Here is a 20,255-nt window from a genome sequence, read left to right as displayed (position 1 = left end):
TCACCATTTTAATGGGCACTTTTAAAAATTATATTCATTGTACAGATTTTCATGAACTTTGAAGTGAGCCAGGAACCAAATTAAACCCAAAATATTACATGAGATATTGGTCAAACCTAATATGCTGAGAAACAACTTGACTATCATTAACTGTTTTGGCCTCAAGAGTTATGACTGCTTCACTTTTCAGTCCTAGCTCACTATGACAGATGTCTCTCTCAGGGCCCAGAATCTGGGCTTTTTTTTTCTTCTGCACTATACAGCTTGTGGGATTAGTTCCCTGACCAGGGACTAAACCTAGGTTTCAGCAGTGAAAGTGCCAAGTCCTAACCACTGGATTACCAGGGAATTCCCTTTGTGTTCTTCCTAAGTAATCATTTATATAATACATAAGATAGTACTGCCTAAGTACTATCCCTAATTTGTCTGAGGTTGTGTTCTAGGTGCTTATATATATATTCACTTCCTCAGCAATGCTCTGAGGTAGGTACACTGTTATCTCCATGTTACAGACGAAATGGTGACTTAGGATAACTAACTCACCCAAGGAGCCACACAGTTGGTTAATAAGGAGTGAAGATGTGGTCCCAGGCATTTGGGCTCCAGACCCTGTGCTCTAAGAGCTGTAATAAAAGGAGCACATGGGAGGGGCTGGTACTAACTCAAGCCAGGAAGGTGTCTACAAAGGTGACTTCTGAGCTGAGCTATGCAGAATACATAGGGGTTAACCAGTGGGGTGAAGCACAAGCCGGAATCAAGATTGCCAGGAGAAATATTAATAATAGCCTGATACGCAGATGACACCACCCTTACAGCAGAAAGTGAAGAACTGAAGAGCCTCTTGATGAAAGTGATAGGGGCATGAAAAAGCCGGTTTAAAACTCAACATTCAACAAACAGATCACAGCAACTGGTCCCATCACTTCATGGCAAATAAATGGGGAAACAATGGAAACAGACTATTTTCTTGGGCTCCAAAATCACTGCAGATGGTGACTACAGTCATGCAATTAAAAGACACTTGCTCCTTGGAAGAAAAGCTACAGCCAACCGAGACCTATTAAAGGTCTAGATCAACCTAGCATATTAAAAAGCAGAGACATTACTTTGTCAACAAAGGTCCCTCTAGTCAAAGACAGGATTTTTCCATTAGTCATGTATGGATGTGAGAGCTGGGGCCAGAAAGAAAGCTGAGCGCCGAAGAGTCGATGCTTTTGAACTGTAGTGTTGAAGAAGACTCTTGAGAGTCCCTTGGACTGCAAGGAGATCCAACCAGTCAATCCTAAAGGAAATCAGTCCTGATTATTCATTGGAAGGACTGATGTTGATGCTGAAGCTCCAATGCTTTAGCCAACTGATGCAAAGAACTGACTTACTGGAAAAGACCCTGATGCTGGGAAAGATTGAAGGCAGGAGGAGAAGCGGGCAACAGAGGATGAGATGGTTGGATGGCATCGCTGAAACAACGGACATGAATTTAAGCAAACTCCAGGAGATAGTGATGGATAGGGAAGCTTGGTGTGCTGCAGTCCATGGGGTCACAAAAAGACATGACTGAGTGACTGAACTGAACTGAAAGAGCAGACATGGGAAGTGAAAGACTAGTTAGGTTATTGTAAGTCTTTAAGAGATAAAAGGGGCTTAACCTACTGAAGGAGTGGGACAAAAAGCAGGTTAGAGCTAAGACGTACTTTGGAAAAATTAACATGCTGCTGACATGAGCAATAGGGTAAACAAATACACCATTCTCCAAGATGCAGGATTCATGAAAATAAAGACATCATGTGTGTGTCTCAGTCATGTCCCAACTTTGCAACCCCATGGATTACATATAGCCCGCCAGGCTCCCCTGTCCATGGAATTTTCCAGCCAAGGATACTGGAGTGGGTTTCCTACTCCAGGGGATCTTCCCAACCCAAGAATGGAAACCTGAGTCTCTTGTGTCTCCTGCATTGGCAGGTGGATTCTCTGTAACTGCACAACCTGGGAAGCCCAAAGATGGGGAAGGCAGGGCTCAACTGAGGGTCCTTGTGGACATCAAAGTGCAGCTATCAGGTGGGTCTCTCTATGTCCCCTGGCACTCCAGGGAAAGATGGAGTTAGAGGTAGAGATGGTGGAGGCATGAATGTAAAGTCTGAAGCCATGGGTTTGGTGAGCCAGGAACTCATACAGAAAAATGATGAAGAGGTGCCAGCGTAAGAGGAAGAGTCAACAAAGGAAATTTGACTATGTAGAGGAGGAGAGCCGGAAGAGGCTTGTCACAGGAATTGGGAGAGGAATTTCAGTTTACACTACATCCACCTAAAAAGTGGCTGTGGAGATTAACTTAGGGTAAAATGTGCCTTTCAGATTAATAACAAACCCTCAGAAGTGGTTTACTGTTGTTATGTAATAATTATTTATGAAGACTGTGGCCACAGGTAGTAGAGGGATTTTGATTTACCCAAAGCCAATCAGTGGTCCAAATAGGATTCAAACTCAGAACAGCTGGCTCAGAATCTTTTGCTGTTCTATTTTTGTGGTTTCATCAGATGGCCCACTGCATATACAGTGTCCTTATGGGGGCTTCCCTGGTGGCTCAGACGGTGAAGAATCTACCTGCAATGTGGGAGATCTGGGTTCGATTCCTGGGTTGGGAGGATCCCCTGGAAGAGGGCATGGCAACCCACTCCAGTATTCTTGCCTGAAGATCCCCATGGACAGAGGAGCCTGGCAGGCTACAGTCCGTGGGGTCGCAGAGAGTCAGACATGACTGAGCAACCAGGCACAGCACGTGGGACAAGATATGACCTAGCCAGGGTTGGCTAACACCTGACACTCACAGAGCCATGTTTCAGTTGCTTGCCCATAAAAAACATGACCAAACTATCATGTTACTATTTCCTAATAGTCTTTAAAAACTGCTCCAAATCCTCAGAAAGCACTCACTCTAGCAGCTGCTACTGAATGTTTTGAATTGACAAGTGAAATGAAGCCCGAGATAGGTTAAAAGCAAGTTATGGTCATAAAGAGGAATTTGGGTTCCGCCATACAATTTGTGTTGGCCAGTGGAATGTTACAAGCATCACACGAGGAGCTTGATGAGCACCTACATATCAGTGCTTGCCTGTCTTGCTGGCATGTGGCCCCCACCGTGCAACCACTTAACAAGTGGGTGGCTATCTCGGACCAATGAGTTTCCAGTAATCTGCCAGCTCACTTCAGCCACACAAGAGCCCAGATGAGACAGGCAGAACAATCACCCAGCTGGTTCACAGCCCAAATTGCCAAGCTACAGAATCAGAAGCAAATTAATGTTCACTAAAGGCACTAAATTTCAGAGTGGTTTGTTACACAACTGAAATAAGGCCCACTTAACTGTCTAGGCCAACCCCTCACATAGATGAGCAAACTGAGACCCGGCAAAGAAAAAGAACTGCTAGGGTCACAAATCTTACTGGCAGCAGTACAGGCGGGAGAGTCTTAGTTCCCAATCCAGGAAACCCAACAGCAATGGGAATCTACTAGGATCACAACTGATACTTTAAGATCTTGAAAATATCTAGAGAATGTCAGTCCTTTGGGCAGAATCAGATATCACATTTCTTCATGATCTTTTGTTTTTCAAAGGTTGGAAAGAAAAATGAAACCTACGGAGCTCTCCTGGTCCCAGACACAGGGAGGACAGGCCTGTGTGTGCAGGGTTTTGTGGATGTGAACCTCCCGACTCAAGGGCCCAACTCTGGGCTTTCTTAGTGGCTGAAGTAGTTCTGGAGCTTTTCCAGGGTGCCAGGTTAGGGAATCCAGATACCTACTCCAGGGTATTTCCTGGTCCCAGGGTGATTAGACAGGGCCTCTGGGTAGGGCATATGCTTCCAACCCTGGCAAGGGTTTTCTCTGCTCTTCTGGTGGCCTCTATGCCTGGCATATTAAGCAAGCACGTGGCCCCTGCTGTTCTACCTGTCCCCCCAGCTCTGAAAAGTGAGTGCCTCAGTCCAGCATACTGAGTAGGCCCTGTGCAATCTGGAAGTGTTATATACAGTACAATGGACACACAGCACTAAGCTGTGGGGACACAGGAACATGGAGTCAGTCTTCGTGTAATGTTCACCAGGCACCAAAACCCCTTCTTTAGACTCTGCCCAAGTCCCAGTCCAGGGCAGCACCTTCCCTGCCTTGAACAGACAGAGGTGCAAGGAAGGGTCAGCAAAAGCTGGGCTTGACCTTCTGGGTGCAAGGACAGACCACAGGTTCAGGGACCAGAGTGCTATGCTGCAGCAAGGGCCCTTCAAGGGTACAGGTGCTTCCAGCAACCCTTTCCTCTGGACACCCTCTTCATCTCTCCAGACTGACCAGTTCCTCAGGGTTACTTTTCAGTCCAGGTCTCGATCTCTGACTCGTGGCCTCAGCTACTAGCCTCTCTCCCCTTACTGCCCAAGATCCCTGTGAAAAAACAAGTGTCCTAAGCCAGGACCCAGAAGAGGAGAAAGTGGGGAACTGTAGAGTCATTTTAAAGCTGGGAAAGACCAGACTTACTGAGACTGAGGCCTGAACCTACCACTGCCTGACCAAGAGGATCAAAAATCGTTTGGTACTTCAACCAGTGTTCTTGTGGGCACTGACACATTTGACCCTCCCCAACAACACTACTGGTCATTTTAATCCCCGTTTTAGCCATGGACACTACCGCCCAGGAAGATCAGTATTTGGCACCGTGGACAACGCTCTCTGGCAGGGAGGAGTGAAGGGGAGAACAGAAGGGCATGCAGCAGACCTGCTTTCTGGTTGGACAGGGGGCCCTCGGTTCCTTCACAAAAAAACACAACCATCCCATCTCAGAGCAAGTTGGGATCCAATCTCTTTATTGTCAAGGTCCCCTCCCTGTGGGCCCCACCCCCCTCCAAACCTATAGAAAAACCCCAAGCCTGGGAATGTCCTGGGGAAGGGAGGCAGAGTATAGGGAGACTGTGCTCTGCCCTCTGGCCTGGGCAGTGCCAACAGGGAGGGTACGTGAGGAAGGGATGCTGATAACTCCACCTGCAGAGAACGCGCCACTGGCTGATACACGTGAGGGAGGTGGTGCCTGCAGCCAGCTCTCCTCTGGGACCCGCTGGGGGTGCTATCCAGGGGTGGGTGCCCAGCTTGAGGCCTGGTACAGTGTACGCCTTTCTCCTGCGGGTGGCCATCGCTCCTGTCAGACTGAGAGAGACAAGAGAGAACTAAGGCTGAGAGGAAGAGCCCCTCTGTGCTCTAGGTAACATGGGCTGGGAAGACGAGAGTGCAATGAATGGCGCTTGCTTTTGCAGACACAGGTATGCCTGTGCCCTCACTCTGGCTTCCCAACTTTGTGGCCATGAAACCTTGGGTGAATCTCCTCCTTCCCTAAGCCTCCATGTCCTCACCTAAGTCCCCAGCACCTCTCCTTCAAACTGGCTGAACAAGGTACAACTTAGCCTCCCAGGTAAAACAAATCACGAAGACTGCCTAGCACGAGTGTGTCATGCATAAAGATATCTCTGTTGTTTGAGACCTTCCTCCACCCAAGTCTGTCATACCCTTCCTGGAAAGGGTCCCCAAAGGAATGGGGCAGAGTCTGGGCAGAGCTGGTGTGGCCTGGCTTCCCTCTAGGGTGGGGCAAAGCAGGGTGGTAAATACCAACCAGAGAGTGAGCCTTGAGGCCACACAGCAATGGGTTAGAATCTAGGCTCCACCAATGACCACCTTGGGATCCTGTGGGATATGAGCTTTATCTACTTCCCCTCTTCAGCGTGTCAGTTTCTACATCTATTACACTGGCACAATCACAACCCTGCGGGGCTGGGACACACAGGACACTTCCTCCCAACAGGATCCAACCCCAGCCCCTAAGGCTGGCATAATCACCACCCTCTGAGGACGAGCAGCTCCCTGTCCCTACTGGGCAGAGTTGGGACTGCAGCTGCAGGAGACTGGCCCATTTCCCACACACCAAGGACAGCAGGTGTTCTGCCCCTGCTAAAGGTGTTCCCTTAGGTGCTTTTCCCTCAGTCCTCAACAGGCTCGGATACACATCACCTCTTCCACCGCACCCCTCTTTCACGCCCTGCCTCTCCAATCCCTGTCATTCTGCTCACACTGGGTGGTAATGGTCTGTCTTCCTCCACTAGACTCAGAGCTCCTTACAAGTGGGGACAGGAAACGCAGCTGGACACATGCTGAGGGAACTCCTGTTGGGTAGACCTGGCTAGCCCAACCATGATTCCTGATCCACGACCCACCAAGCCCCATCACAAATGGGCATGACAGGATGGCGGGGGACCAGAGAGCCTTCATTGATGGACACAGCACTACCCTGCCAGGTCTACTTCATGGCAGGCCCTCTACACTTCACCCTTCCCCACCAGGACCCCCATACCTGCTTACTGCAAGGCCCCATCCTCCGCGTCTGTGTCCTGGCTATGCTCCTGAAAGGAGGAGACAACAAAGGACCACACATCACTCAAGGCAAGTCTGTCCTGCCCTGGGGCCCAGAGCATATATGGAGACCACATTTGGAAAGGGGGGAGGGACAGTCAAAGGGACTAAGTACGGGACCAGTCTAAATGAATAAATAAGGCTGTCTCGGGATTCCAACAAGGTAGTCTGAGGGCCCCTCAGGATAGAGAAAGGATCAGTCAAGAAGTTCTAGGTGTGGCAGGGGACACATTCTCCACAGAAAGACCTTCTCAGACTGGAGCAGACCGAAAGCCTAGTAGACTGGTGAGCTCCCCATCTTAGAAACATCTAAGCCTTCATTAGGACCTTTATGAAGACTATGCCTGAAAAGAGTAAAATGGGGTCTCTGGCTAGGTTCAAATAAGAAGAGACAGGTTGGGCACGAGGAAGACCTCTCCACTGTTATGGCCACAAACCCATCTATCCTCATACCAGGACCCAGCCATATGAAGACCCTCTCAAGTCCAGGCTCCAATACTGCCTCCACCCTCAGGACAAGGTACTTGACTCCTCTGAGTTTCAGTTTCTTCATGGGGTAAATGTAACAAAAGTAAAACAGTTCTGGGCTACTGTTAAGGTCAAATGAAGTTAAAAACTGAACTACAGGGCCTGGTGCTCAGTAAGTATGAGGCAGAGGAGTAGTAGGCACACCTCGCCTTCAGAATCTGGTCGACCTTTCTAACTTAAGAGGAGCTCCTTGCCTCAATCTGAAGAATTCCAATACCAAACAGGAAGCTTGCTAGCTCCATCCTGAGATAGCCTGAGTCAAGCTCAGGCAACAATGGCTTTTAGAAAATTCTCAGGTGGAGCAGACCCCTGCACTCCCTGTGGTTGCCCCAAGCAATCCCCCTCTCCTATTCCCTGGAACTCTGCAGGCCATGAGCCCTTGACTCTTCCCTTCTCCAACTCAGGTGGAAGATGGGAGTCTAGAATGGGCCTTGGGATATAGAGAGGGCCACCACAGTCTTCTGTGGGGTTTCTGACTGACAGCTGAAAGAGCTAAGTACTCTCTGTTCATTTCCCCCTCTTCCTCACAGGATTAGAACCCCTGGCAAGGAAGGACGGAGCGCACAGGGCGACCAAGCAGTCAAGAGGTCCCCCCCTACTCCCTGCAGCCCTCCTGCAACCAGAGGTACACAGACCAGTCCCAGCCACCCCCCAAGGCAGGCCCTCACCAGCTCTTCCTCGCTGTGTGTTAGCAGCCCCTCCTCATCACCATCGTCTCGAGCCTGTGCTTCTCCCTGGGGCGTGCCTGCCTCAGAAGCTGTGTCTTCCGGGGGGGCCGGTGGCCGGCTGCTGCCACCAGTACCGCTGCTGCCGCTGCCACCACCACTGCCGCCGCCACTGCTACTCTCGCCCTTCTTTTTGCCATCTTCAGGGAAAGGGATGAGGAAGGGAGAATAAAACTCAACCTGGGGCACCTGCCCAGGGGAGCACCTTGGTAGAACCGAGGCCTCAGCAAGGTGGATCCAGGTGGGATCGGAGGCCACAGCCCCTTCTCTGCCCCATGCACCATCCTCCCCACGCTCTGCCCTGTGCCCCTGCTCACTGATCTGGGCAAGGACCCTTGGAAGCTGACCTGGATTGGCCTTTTGCTCCTCGGCAATCTGCTCCAAGCGCCCCAGCAGGGCGTCAATGTTGGACTTGATCTGGGTCAGCTCTGTCTTGATGGTCTGCAGCTCACTGCTCTTTACTGAGAGTGGAGGGAAGTACAGGGATGTCAACTGAGGGCTGGGAGCTTGACGCTAACACTAGATCTTAGCCCCATTCTGTCAAGCAGGAAGATAGGCCAATGGCAGAGACGGTCCTCGTCCATGGTCTTTTTTTCTGGCCAGGGAGAGGCCAGAGCTGCCTGCGGCACCCCCTGAGACTTTCTGGAGGCCATTGTAGGCCAATCCTACAGTGACTGGCCAGGATTTCCTCCCCACCCCCAGGAAAGGGACAGGGATGGATAAAATGGAGGTGTGTGGTGTGTACCTCTGTGGGCACCTGAGCAAGCATGTTTCTCTGCTTATGTTATAGGATGGTATCTGTCTTTCAAGATATGTAAATGTGAGTGCTTTACAATTAGATTTCCTGAGTGCCTGGCCACATGTGCAGACCAGAATGACTGTGGGGAAGCAAACTTGTGTGGACCTGTCCTTGTCCCGACTAAAAGATGACACTATTTCCTCACTGAACTCCAAGTCACAGCACTGGACACAGCCCCACCTCCACAAATGTTAGTCTTTTCCTCGTAGAAATGCATGAAAATACTCACTTGGTTGTATTAGAGCAGCAGAACTGTGGGAGATTTGTTCCTTTATCTATTTTCCAATGTAAAAAAATGCGATTCTATTATTTTGCTAATGACAAAATGAAAATTATCTAGGAAGAAGATAGAGTCACTCACACTTGATCTTGGCTGTGCCGGTGGTGATGGCTGTGGAGCGGGCAAAGAGCTTGACAGGTATGGTGGTTTTGACACGTCGAACCAAGGGGACGGTGACCCGGGGTCGCTTCACAGGGACTGCTCTGGGCACTGGCACTGGTGACAGGCGGCCCCGATAGTCGAAGAGCCTGTGAGAGCAAATGGGCCAGAGGCTGCAGCATGGCCTGTGGCCAGCAGGGGGCACTGTGGCCTTAGACCAACACATGTAGGGCTGGTGAAGGGCTGGGCAGCCTGTACTGCATACCTTTGCCTGCTCCCAGTAAGTCCTTAGGGTGAAAAGGAAGGCCTTTCTGGACCTCAACAGCTACTGGGATCCTTACTACATCCACCTTTCCTACCATCCAGGCTAAGTAAGGGCAGGGGAGGTGACAGGGGTTTACAGCCCCATTCAACAGAGGAACAAACTGAGAACTGCCCCCAGACAGACTTCCTAGATCACCCTAATGCCCAGGCCTGCTCAGCTACCTGACTTGCCTTCTGCTCGGTCAACTTGCACCCTAAGCTCTGGTCAGAGTTTGCAAATCTCCCTAAAGCAGTACAAATGCCCAGCTGGACAGAGGTGTGGGAGTGGGAGTCAATTCCTCAACCTGCCTGAGCCTCAGTTTTCCCACATGCCTAGGGAGGATGACCACCCCAAATTCTGTCCTCTCACATCCCCACAAGACTGCCGTGAGGGTAGAACATGAGAGAACTTAGTTTAAAACACAAAGTTGTGATAGGTGAAAGGCTAGGGTACTGAGACCCTCACTCAACTCAATGGGCCTATGACCTCAGAGGCATGAGGGTGGACTCCAAGCCCCTTTCCTCATTCTGGGCTCCCAATCACCATATCCTTCTCACTCCACTTAGGGGGTGGGGGGTGGTAGCAGGAGGCCCAGTGGAGTATCAAGGTTGAGCAGCTCAGTCAGACCCTCTGTCCCAGACAGTATGCTGCCCCCCGAAGCCATCACTCAGCCCTTTCCAGGAGGGCTTCTTTTCCTTATCAGGCAGGAGCTCCCGTACACTGAGTAGGGGTTTCTCCCACCACTGCTGCTCCTACCACCTCCTTGCAGCATCACTGTCCTGATGACAGCCAGGAAACCTGCCGACAGGAGGCAATGCAATGACCCATGCCTAGGTAACTCCTTCGTTTAGGGAGCTCCTGCCCTGGGGTGACGATGGCTGGAGATGGAGAGTCTCTGGGAATGGATCCAGTCCCAGACCCTGCATTTCTGCCCCTAAGGGGAGGGGGCGGCTCTGGCCTTGGTCAGAATCTCTGAACCACAGAATCCCAGAGCTGGAAGAGCCCTGAGGGATCACCTGATGCAAGCCCATTTCAGACTGGGAGGGGATGTGCCCAAAGTCATGTAACTCCTTCAGTGGCAGAGCTGAGATCAGCACCCAGGTCTTCTGACTCCCAGGCAAGGGCACTTTCTACCACACTGCACTGTCTCCTGAATCCTCTCTCAGGTGAGAAAACTGAGACTCAGAGAGGTTCTGTTCTGCCTGGACAGCCTGGGGAAGGCTGAGAGGGTGGGAGGGAGACAGAGAAGTAGAAGGAGAAGTTTGGGCCAGCCCCCACCATGATTTCCACAAGAATGTGGCTGGTGCCATGGAGGTTGGGGTCTGGGTGGGTTTGGGGGTAGGTCATAGCCTACCAGGCACTAATTCAGACTTCCCAAGGAGGGCCGGCCCCCTGGGTATAAACACAAGGCTAAGCGGCTCAGGCTGAGTGCTGCGGTGCCTTCAGCTGGCTGGACACTCGGGGAGTTAATGAGGAAACTGCACAGCAGCGTGAGGGCTCAAATTCCCCTCACCTGGCCCCGCGCTCCAACTTGCTACATGTATATGTCCCCTGGCTGGCCAGTCCCATCAGGTCTCACCCCAGGACCAGGAGGAAGAGGGGCAGTCAGAGAGCTGGGAGACCGTGTGGGCCGGGGAGAGCTCTGGCCTGGGCACCTACACAACTGGACCCTAGTCCCAGCTCTGCCACCAACTTGTGGAGCAGCCCTGGGAAGATGACTATCCACAACTCTGGGCCTCAGTTCCCACTTGGAGGACTGAGTGGGCTGCACCAGCAATCTCTCAGAACCCTTCCAGCTTGGCTGTTTCATGCCTGGGCACGCCCCTCCCCCGCTCACCTGTCGTAGAAGTCGTCCCGGTAGTAATCATAGTCAAAGCTGTAGCCACTGGGGAAACAAAGGGGAGAGGGCCGGGGCTTAGAGATGGCCACTCAGCCCACTCTCCACAGGCCCTCATCTCCAAACACCTCCCCAAATTCTAGGCTTGGCATCCCATTACCACCAAATCTCCCTCTGTGCAAAGAGGGACCAATCCCACCCAGACAGAGACAAACAAGACAGAGCGCCCCACCTGTATATGGCAGATGCTGCTCTCTTTAGCCCCTTGGGTCTGTTGGGCTTCGGCTCTCCAGCCATGTTGATGTCTGTATGGAGGGAAGAGACAGAGTCAGATGCTGATATATTATCAGTGCCCATACACCCATCACCCCCATGGACATGTACAGCAATGTAAGTGTTTACACGAGATGCACATGGACTGTACTCCCTAACACGGACAACAGAGGTCTTCATAAATAAGACTCATACATTACATACACATAACTTTACATGTTCTTATACATTCAGACATATGCAGGCTTACAATCATACACGCACACACAGTGTTCATCAAATTATATGCATTCCCAAGCTCTCTCTCATAAGCACAGACATCAAACACACACCCTCAGGCATATGTTCACGTATCCAGGAAATAAGATCACACACTCAACTTCACTCACACTTGGCTCCAGCATCCTAAATGTAACAGACCATATGCAAATGAGACGGTGCACATTCACACCAATCTTTCACTGAACATCTTTATGTCTAGAGTAGAGTTCAACAAATCTCAGGAACTCAATAAACACTTGGTAAATCAAGTACATTCTGATACTTGAAAAAAAGCTGGCTGGGCACTACATATATACCCAGAAAGTAAGGTGTGTGTCCACATATTCTCCACGTGACTAGTTGCATACACATACCACATATTTAGCAATACACATATACATATCCCTTCTCAGACATACACAAATACACAGAAGTAAGTGAACATATACAAACACTATACCTGCTTCCAATGTGGCCACATCACACGCATGTAACACCAAGACCAAGCTTCACCTTATGCTCCCCTCCTCCTGGCTCTCAGAATGGGTTCTAACCCAAGCCAAAAGCAGCCCAACGTAAGAGGCTATGCTAGTCCACTCTCCCCTTTCTCTGGGGAATCTGCATTTTAACTGGAACCCTTTCACTGTGAAAGCAGGGACAGAAGTGTTTGCCTGAAACTTCTAAAATTCTCCCACACAGGCACTACCACAACTTAAACATAATTAACTTAATAACTATTTATGTTAAAACATCTCAGACGGGGGTAGTGGGTTATGGGGGACAAGACAGAAAACGGGATAAGAGGGGAGCTAAAGAACGTGGGTCAGCACCTGCCCAGGAGAAATCCCGGGGCAGGGCCATGAAGAGATGCTTACCCAGGGTCTGGCCGGCCAGCACTCGCCCATTCTCTCCCACCACAGCTGCCCGGGCATGACGCTCATTAGCATATTGGACAAAGGCATAGCCCTTGTGCACAGAACAGCCGGCCACACGGCCATACTTGGAGAAGATGGTCTCCACATCTGACTTCTTCACCACAGCCGTGTTGAGGTTTCCAATGAAAACCCGAGAGTTGATGGATTTGGGGTCATTCTTGTTGGTTACGTTGCTCGTCTGGATCTTCAAGGACATGTTGGCCACCTGAAGAAAGCAAGCCACTGTGAGGCTGGGATCTGGGCTGGGTTCATGGGCTGCTCATGACCCACAACCTGGCTTGTACACTGCATGACTCTGTTCCTTCCTACACACATGCCCCTGTCACATCCAGCCTCCCCACCTGTGCTTATTTCACTGGCTGGTGACCTCATACAGGTGCTTTACCTATGTTCTATTATATGATGCTGACGTGATGAGCAGAACCGGGACATTTTACATGGGAGGAAATGCAGCCAGAGGTCACAATGCCAGTGAATAACAGGACACGAATTTGAACCCTGTCTGCTTGACTCAATTCTTTTTTAATTAAGGTTACACATTGGTTTATAACATTACAAAAGTGTCATATTGACTTCCATTCTTTCAAACCCACTCCTTTAATGCTAATTTTGAATGTTACCCCTTGAAGGATCTAAATTTGAAGATCTTCCACAGTTTTTCTTCTGTTCCTTCAATGTAGAACCACAGCAAAGAGGTCACGGGGTAATTGCAAGTAATGTTTGCTCTAAAACAGTATCATATTATGTATCGTCTGATCCAGACATGGACCATGGCTGTCTTTATTAGAACCAGCCATTTTTAAAAAGTGAGTTAAACCTCACTGAGCACTAAGGGTGGCGTGCAATACTGAATAATTACAAGACTCCTAAGTGGCATCATTATCATTCATATTTTACAAAAACAGACTCCAGCAAGTTCATTAACCTGCCAGGAACAGGCATTCAAACCCAGGTCACTGGTCCATAAAACCCATTTGTATCAAATTTATCACTCTCCTTTCCAGTGCTAAATCCAAGTTAAATACAGTTGAACCAATTTTATGGGTTTCAACTGCATGGGTCCATTTTATGTAAATGTTTTTCAATAGTAAATATTACAATACTTGCCCATGGCCCATGGTTCCTGTGGTTGGTTGAATCCACAGGTGTGGAAGAACTGTGGATACGGAGGAGGCAGACTGTAAATTAAACACGAATTAAACCCTGTACTAAGGGTCAACAGTACTACAGTAAGTCAGCACATTTATCTGAGTATTGTTTTTAACAAATTAATTTCTGGAGTTATCCATTTTACACTTACTATTCAAATTCTGTTCTCTTTGCTTACAGATGATACTTTCTCTGCTCTTTGCTCTCTACACTCAGGCAATGTTTTTTATCCCAAAGGGTTGTACAAATCTCTCCTACTTCCCTTTCTGGACAGGTTAGAATCTAGGCACAGGCTCCAAAGAGAAAAGGGAAAAGGAGATTCAGTTCCAGTAGGAAAGGCCTTGGCATTTATATTCCAGGCCCAGTGTTCTGCTCACTGGCATGGGTTGGTGCAACTCCCTTTTGGAACACTCCTATCTTGAATCTGACCCTAAAACTATTGGATAAAGTGCTAAAGAACCACCAACCAATCTGCATAAATCAGCTTTAACTAACCATAAACACCTGCCTCTTTACTTAATATTTGGGGGGAAGAGGGAACTTCTTTTTAGTGAATTAGAGAGGACCTGAGTATAAGCTGGGAGATCTGTATCTTTTGTCTCACTAGGGAAGAAGGCCCTTTCTCATCAATCCTCCCAGCTTAAAAGTTGGCACTTTCTGACCAGCAGATGGCACTGTTTGCAAGGAAACCACAAGCTGGGCTTCAGAGATTCTGGGGAAGAACCTGCTCCTGCGGTAGTTCTTACAGTAGCAAGGATACGCTGGGGTCAAGTGTGCATCATCACAGGAGATGAGGGGCTGAGAGGGCACTGCTACTGATGAAGAGCCTGGTGCCAGCTTTGGAACTAGCCTGGAAGGACAGACTCCTGTTAATTAGTTTGCCTTTGCGTCCAAGCATCAATATGTATTAACCTAACCAGTGAGGGACACCTAAGAGATTGCCCACGAAAACACTTAGCATACTGTTTGCATGAAGAAGGAAATGCTCAATGTGGGTTCCACCTCACAGTTCTCAGACAATCCCTCTCCTACCAGGATGACAAGCCAGGTTCAAAGTTCAAAGGTTAATTCCTTGCGCATCCATGAGTATATAAGAAATTTGTGGGGCTCCTCCATGAGCATCAGATAACTCTCCCCATTGGTTCAGCTCAAAGTCATCAAGTTTTGGCCCAGGGAGATGCCACCTGCTTTTGGCTGGAGGGAGCCAACCAGGTCAGGTGTGTGGACCAAGACAGAAAGATGAGCAGGGGGAATGACAGTTCAGCGGTCTACTGGTGACTGCTGCTCCTGCCAGTTACCTGGCAGGGACTGGACCATAGCTGGGTCCCCTGAGACTTCTTCCTATTCAGCACTGTTAATGACCTCTGCTGCTACTGAACAGGAAACACTGTTGTGCACCTCTGCCTGGTGCTATAGCGGGATCAGCATTCATCCCTTGGCTGGTGAGCCAAGTCCTCTGGGTTTGGCTCTACCCAGTCTTTGCTCTCATCACCTAGGGTTTGGGACAATGTATACAGAAGGACTTTACAAACTCTGAAGCTCTTTATATGAAAAATTTACTCTGACTAGTTGGAACATCTCTGTTCTACAGCCATTTAGGGGCTCATTCTAGCTGAGAGTCAAGGTCAAACTGGAACACATTCTGTACAATGCCAAGGAGAAGAGGTCAGAAGCAGTATCAAACAGGGGTCAGTTTTCTGATCCACAGAGCAGACTTAGGAAATGTACATATGTGGCTGCTCTGCAAAGTCAAGGAGAAATGTCTGCCTGAAGCATGTTCCAGGCTGTATTCCCAATCTGCTTTCAAGGTCTACATACTCTTCAGAGGGCAGGCTGTGCTGCTGTTGTACATAATCTCAAAGGGCAGGAATCTTTGGGGGTTCAGAGGAATGGAGTTGGGGGTGCAAAATGAAAAGGAAGTGTGCTGAGACTAGCTCTCCTGAAACTGCCAGGTTCAGGTAAAAATCCCAAAATCAGATATGGTCTTCCAGGGTGTTATGAACATACCAATTTGTTAGCCTCATTTATAAGTTATAACCTTTGAATGTTTAGACACATGGTACGTGGATCTCCATCTGTACTCCTGTTCTACCTTGCAAATGTCAGAGGCAAGCCTGACAAAGTTGCACAGTAAATGCTCAATGAATGTTAGGAGGAAGCAGTGAGGATGATAATCCAGAAGGTGGTGAGAAGGGCTCACGGTGGCCCTTAAATGGGCAAAGACAAGGGGGAGACTACATGAGACTGAGATTCTCAGGCACCTTTTTCTAGCCTAGGACACAAACACCCTGGTCCACACACCAATATCCCCAACTCAATCCTCTCCACACAATTCTATCTTGGCTCTTCCAGGCTTCCCACTAGGTTAAGAGTTGGGAGCCCTAGAAAATACCGATATCCTATTCAGCAGAAGCTGCTTGACTTGATAAGCTATTTTCCCCCCTGGGCCAAGCTCTGCCTCACAGATTAGCTGTGTAATTGAAAGCAAGGTGTTCGCAGCCCCAGAGGCCCCATGCTTAGCAATAAGCTAAGGAGAGGTGGGGAGAGGGATTGTTTCTGGAGGTGTGGGGGGGTCTGGTTGGGGGTGGGGTGGGTATGGAGTCAAGAATCCAGCTTGTTTCCAGAGACTTCTGCAATGTCAGATTAGCAGGGACTTTAGTGAGCATGGAGCTCATATGCCCTTATTCTGAGGAAGAGAGGGGAATGGACTTGACCAGGATGCCATAGCCAGTGAGCAGCAGGGCCAAGAACCCCATGGGTCCCTCTGGCTCTACGTCTTGGGTTCTTATATTTCATTGTTCCTTCTGAGCTGCTGAGAGACAAGCCCCCAGGATAGTGAGGAGCTTGGAAGAGACAATATAGAATGCTATGTGTGAGAAAACTGCAGACTGGCTCCCAAATAAACATCTTCACCTTTACCTGCTGAAACAACTGCTGCATAAAAGCTGGGCCCTTAAGCTAATTAAAACCCACCAGGAACACAGGTTTTGAAATGCAATTTACAGCTCAAAGGGACGGGCTTGCTCCTCTAGGCTAATAAGAACAGAGGAAATTTGGCAAAAAATAAATAGTTTTTCCCAGATGAAACATTTCAGATGGAAGCTGTATTGTGGAAGAGTCAAGCCTAAAGGTGGTAAAGTGCCAAAGCATTGCAAAGGCAGAAAAGCCCTAAAAAGTACCTGCACCCCTGAACCACCCAGAGGGGCATCACATTAAGAATAGCCTCTAATTACTGACTGCAAGCTGTCAAGAGACTTTACATATCTCACCTTACTTAACTCTCACAACAGTCCTATGAGAAGGTCATTTAGATAGGAAAAGAAGCTCAGAGAGACAATGTAACTGGTTAACAGAACAAAAGCAGACCTGCACCCAGGTCTGACTCCAAAAAACCTGTGCACAGAGATGCCTTGGGTATTGATTCCCATGGTGAGAACGTGTCACCCTGAGCTGGTCACATCCTCTCCTTGGTCCTTACCCTTTTCCCTTTTCTACTACAATGCCTCCCATCTATCTGCAAAGGATTTTAGTGAAGAAAGCCAGTTTCTATTCCTGGTCCTGACACTGTTAGTCCCATTTTATAGATGGAAAAGCTGAGGATCAGCAAAGATACATGACTTACTTAAGGTCCCCTGTTGGTGAAGGGAGTAGCTCGGGACTTAATCCAGGCTTCCTGTGTGACACTCTACCTGCCACTGTCTCTACTGGCCTAAGCACTCTGGCTCTGCCTTACCAAGCCTCTCAATGCTGCCTATCAGGACCCAGCCTTCAGCCTGACCTCTGAGGCACACAACTATCGGAACAGTCCCTTCCCCAACTCTATAAATCCTCCTCAGCACTGGGTCTCCACTGCTCGTGGTCCTTACCTCCACCACCACCCCCCACCCTCCGCCATCACTCACCCCCATCCACCCAGTGCTACTTACAGCCTCTGTCTAGGCCAGTTCTGCGGGACAGCTCCAGCCTTATTCCCAAGACTGGAGATGAGTGGTCATACCAGCCTGTGGCCAGACCTCTGCCCTTAGATAAACCTGGAGACATCTGGGTGACTCTGAAGGAAAGCAGCTATCAGTTCCTGGAGAAAGTCAAGCAATTGTACTGATCAGTACCCAGGGCCTCTTTGGTCCAGAGCCTTCTGGTTACCAGGCAGCTATGGATGACAGAGCATCTATTAATCTCATTAAACTCACAAGGCCTCAGCTCATTATCACTGCCCAAATGATCATTACTGGCCAGATAGGACTAATTTTCCAAGGAGTGCTCTCTAGTTCCTGACCATTCCCACTCCCACGAGAAATCCTAGCTCCCATTAAGCTGAACACTGAGGGCTCCTGGGATGGGTGGGAGTGTAAGGGGCCTAGGTTACATGTCCACGAGGCTTGGCTCTGCGGCTCAGTCACGTAACCTGCAACAAGTCATGAGATTTCTCGGAGCCTTGTCAACCTTATTCTAAAAACAGAAATCATCTTTTTCCTGATTACCTTTCAAATCCAATATGATGTGAAAGTTCTCTATTGCCTCTGTAACATACTGGAGACAAACAGGGGATTACACTTATTTCTATTATTACCAAACTCCTAACCCCTTCACTAGGTGCTGGGAAACAGTGCCCACAGGCCTTGTCCTCTACTTGCTTTTTAAGAAAGCCTTCTCTCTAGGTACCTGTTCCTTGACCGCTTCCTAAAAGCAAAACACTGCACATGAAATAGTAGAAACAGCGCAGGCTCTGCAATCAGAGAGGACTGGTTTCAACTGTAGCCTTACCACTTACAAGATATAAACTTGGTGATGTCCTTTATCCTCTCTGGGCCTCAGATTCCTCAAATGCAAAATGGGAATTGTACCAACCTCTCGGGATTAGACCAATACGTGGCAAGTGCCCAATATAACAGCTGTGACCAGGAGATATTTACAAAAGAAACTCAAATGCCCAAATGTCCTGTGCAGAGATGAATCTAGCCTGGCAGTCTGGATCCTCCACATTCCAGCTCTAAAGCCTGACACCCACGTTGTCTCCCAATGCTCCAACTCTTAACCTGAGAATAAGATAGTCAGGGGTATAGGGCATGCTCTCTCCCCTGTCCTACTATCTTGGACCAAACCTAGAAACTTTGTAAGAGTGCCCCCTCCCCCATGACTCTATGGGCCTGGGAGAAGAAAGAACACCAGTGGGAGGAGTTCCAGGCCTTGCTGAGCCACTGACTCACCTCTGAGTCCCACCATGAGGTCTCTAGTCTTACACTCCAACACTTGTATGAGCATCTCTTAGGCAGTGAAGGGAGATCCCAAAGCAGAAACAGAAGGTAGAGCTGGGGACTCAGCCATCTCTCCCCACAGTGTGGTCTGAGTATGAACGCCCCCCCATCTTGTACTCTTAACTTCCAACCCTGCCTGTGGCCTTAGGCTGAGGTTTAGCATTTGTGACAAGCAGCTCTTAGAGCTACCAGAAGAAAGGCAACAAAGAGTGGGGAGGTACAAACTTAGCCCACCAATCCCAAGTTAAGAGTTGGGGAGCTACAAATGATTGTGAACTTCTTTATTTTTGCCAAAGAGGTCATTCTCTCCAACCCCCAACAGGAAGACTTTGTGGCTGATATGCCATATGACCGTGAGTTTGGGAGCATGTGACCACAAAGGGCCCTTCCACAATTAATCATTACCAATATTTGCTGAGCACTTACTACATGCTAGGTATTGTACTACATCTTCTGCTGAGGGAGGTGGTATATATTTGTCCATTTCACCAATGAGTAAACTAAGGGTTGGAGCTTAGCCCTACACAAGCTAGGATATGGCAGAGCTGAGACCAGTCTGTATGAGACAAGGGCTAGTGCTCTCAACCTTGGCCCAGAATGGCTTTGTGTAAGCGTGCACTGCACCTGCCAAGTCATCAGTTTCTAACATCTTCTGATCCTTTGGGGAGAAACTCATGAAGCCTTGCTAAGGGCACACTCTCAAGTCCAAGAGCCAATAAGCACTTACTGCGAGCCTGGGGAATGGACTCCTCCCCCTCCTCACACCTTAAGGGGCCGACTCCTCACAGTGATAATGTGGCAAGATTAGTCACTGCTTGCTGTTGGTTGATTATAGCTATTCTTTTCTGTAAATGAAGTTTAAAAGTCATCAAAGGGTTTGTCAGCTGTGACTTATGAGCCTCTTTCCCGCAGGGAAGTCAGGCAGTGACAAATGCCCCTCTCATTTTGCCATCCATTACAAGGCGGAAGGTGCCATGTTCCAATTACTGGAGACCCCGACAAAGTCCATGGAAAACCCTGCTCCAGGCTGCAGCCATTACTCAGACCTGGCAGGACTGCCAGCAGAGTTGCCCTAGGCCCAGACTTCACAGGCTAAGAATGGAGGAAGAGCAGGTTCCTGACTTTGAGAGTCAGCCCTCTACTCCATACTTGTGTTATCCCTGGTGGGTTTATCCTAGACACATTTCAAAAAGTCATGTGGGCTGTCTCAAAGTACACAGAATCAAGACTGTCTGAGACAGACAGACATGAGGAAATAAATAAGGTCATGCTGCTGGTGGAGTAGGTAGGGAATACGATGTTCAAGGGGAAGGGGATAAAACAGATATGATGTTCAGAGTAGAGACTAAAAAAACCTTAGAGATCATCTAGTACAATC

At 49.0% G+C, this 20,255-nt stretch overlaps 1 protein-coding gene and 1 long non-coding RNA gene across 4 annotated transcripts in view; one reads left to right on the top strand and one right to left on the bottom strand.

Annotated features, from left to right (window-relative positions):
• Window positions 1-4,824: 4,824 nt before the first annotated feature.
• The window catches only part of RALY (RALY heterogeneous nuclear ribonucleoprotein), an 81,657-nt gene continuing 66,226 nt past the window's right edge, over window positions 4,825-20,255 (bottom strand). For 2 of the 3 annotated variants that reach the window (XM_065921844.1, XM_065921841.1), the window contains 8 exons: window positions 12,414-12,678; window positions 11,237-11,309; window positions 11,005-11,052; window positions 8,846-9,012; window positions 8,033-8,146; window positions 7,629-7,825; window positions 6,374-6,422; window positions 4,825-5,178 (listed from right to left, as the gene is read on the bottom strand). In XM_065921844.1, coding sequence (XP_065777916.1) covers window positions 6,378-6,422; window positions 7,629-7,825; window positions 8,033-8,146; window positions 8,846-9,012; window positions 11,005-11,052; window positions 11,237-11,309; window positions 12,414-12,669 — 900 coding nt within the window. In that variant the 5' untranslated portion in view covers window positions 12,670-12,678 and the 3' untranslated portion in view covers window positions 4,825-5,178; window positions 6,374-6,377. The remainder of the gene's footprint in view (window positions 5,179-6,373; window positions 6,423-7,628; window positions 7,826-8,032; window positions 8,147-8,845; window positions 9,013-11,004; window positions 11,053-11,236; window positions 11,310-12,413; window positions 12,679-20,255) is intronic. The other variant, XM_065921845.1, reaches the window with a different exon arrangement.
• On the top strand, window positions 6,437-8,903 carry LOC136159522 (uncharacterized). Its single transcript, XR_010661476.1, has 3 exons — window positions 6,437-6,952; window positions 7,491-7,585; window positions 8,825-8,903. It is a non-coding gene; the product is annotated as an uncharacterized lncRNA (long non-coding RNA).

Source organism: Muntiacus reevesi, chromosome 2 (assembly GCF_963930625.1).
Source record: "Muntiacus reevesi chromosome 2, mMunRee1.1, whole genome shotgun sequence".
Taxonomy (NCBI): Eukaryota; Metazoa; Chordata; class Mammalia; order Artiodactyla; family Cervidae; genus Muntiacus; species Muntiacus reevesi.
The sequence above is the reverse complement of the archived record's forward strand: the minus strand, read 5'-3'. Positions and strand labels throughout refer to the sequence as shown.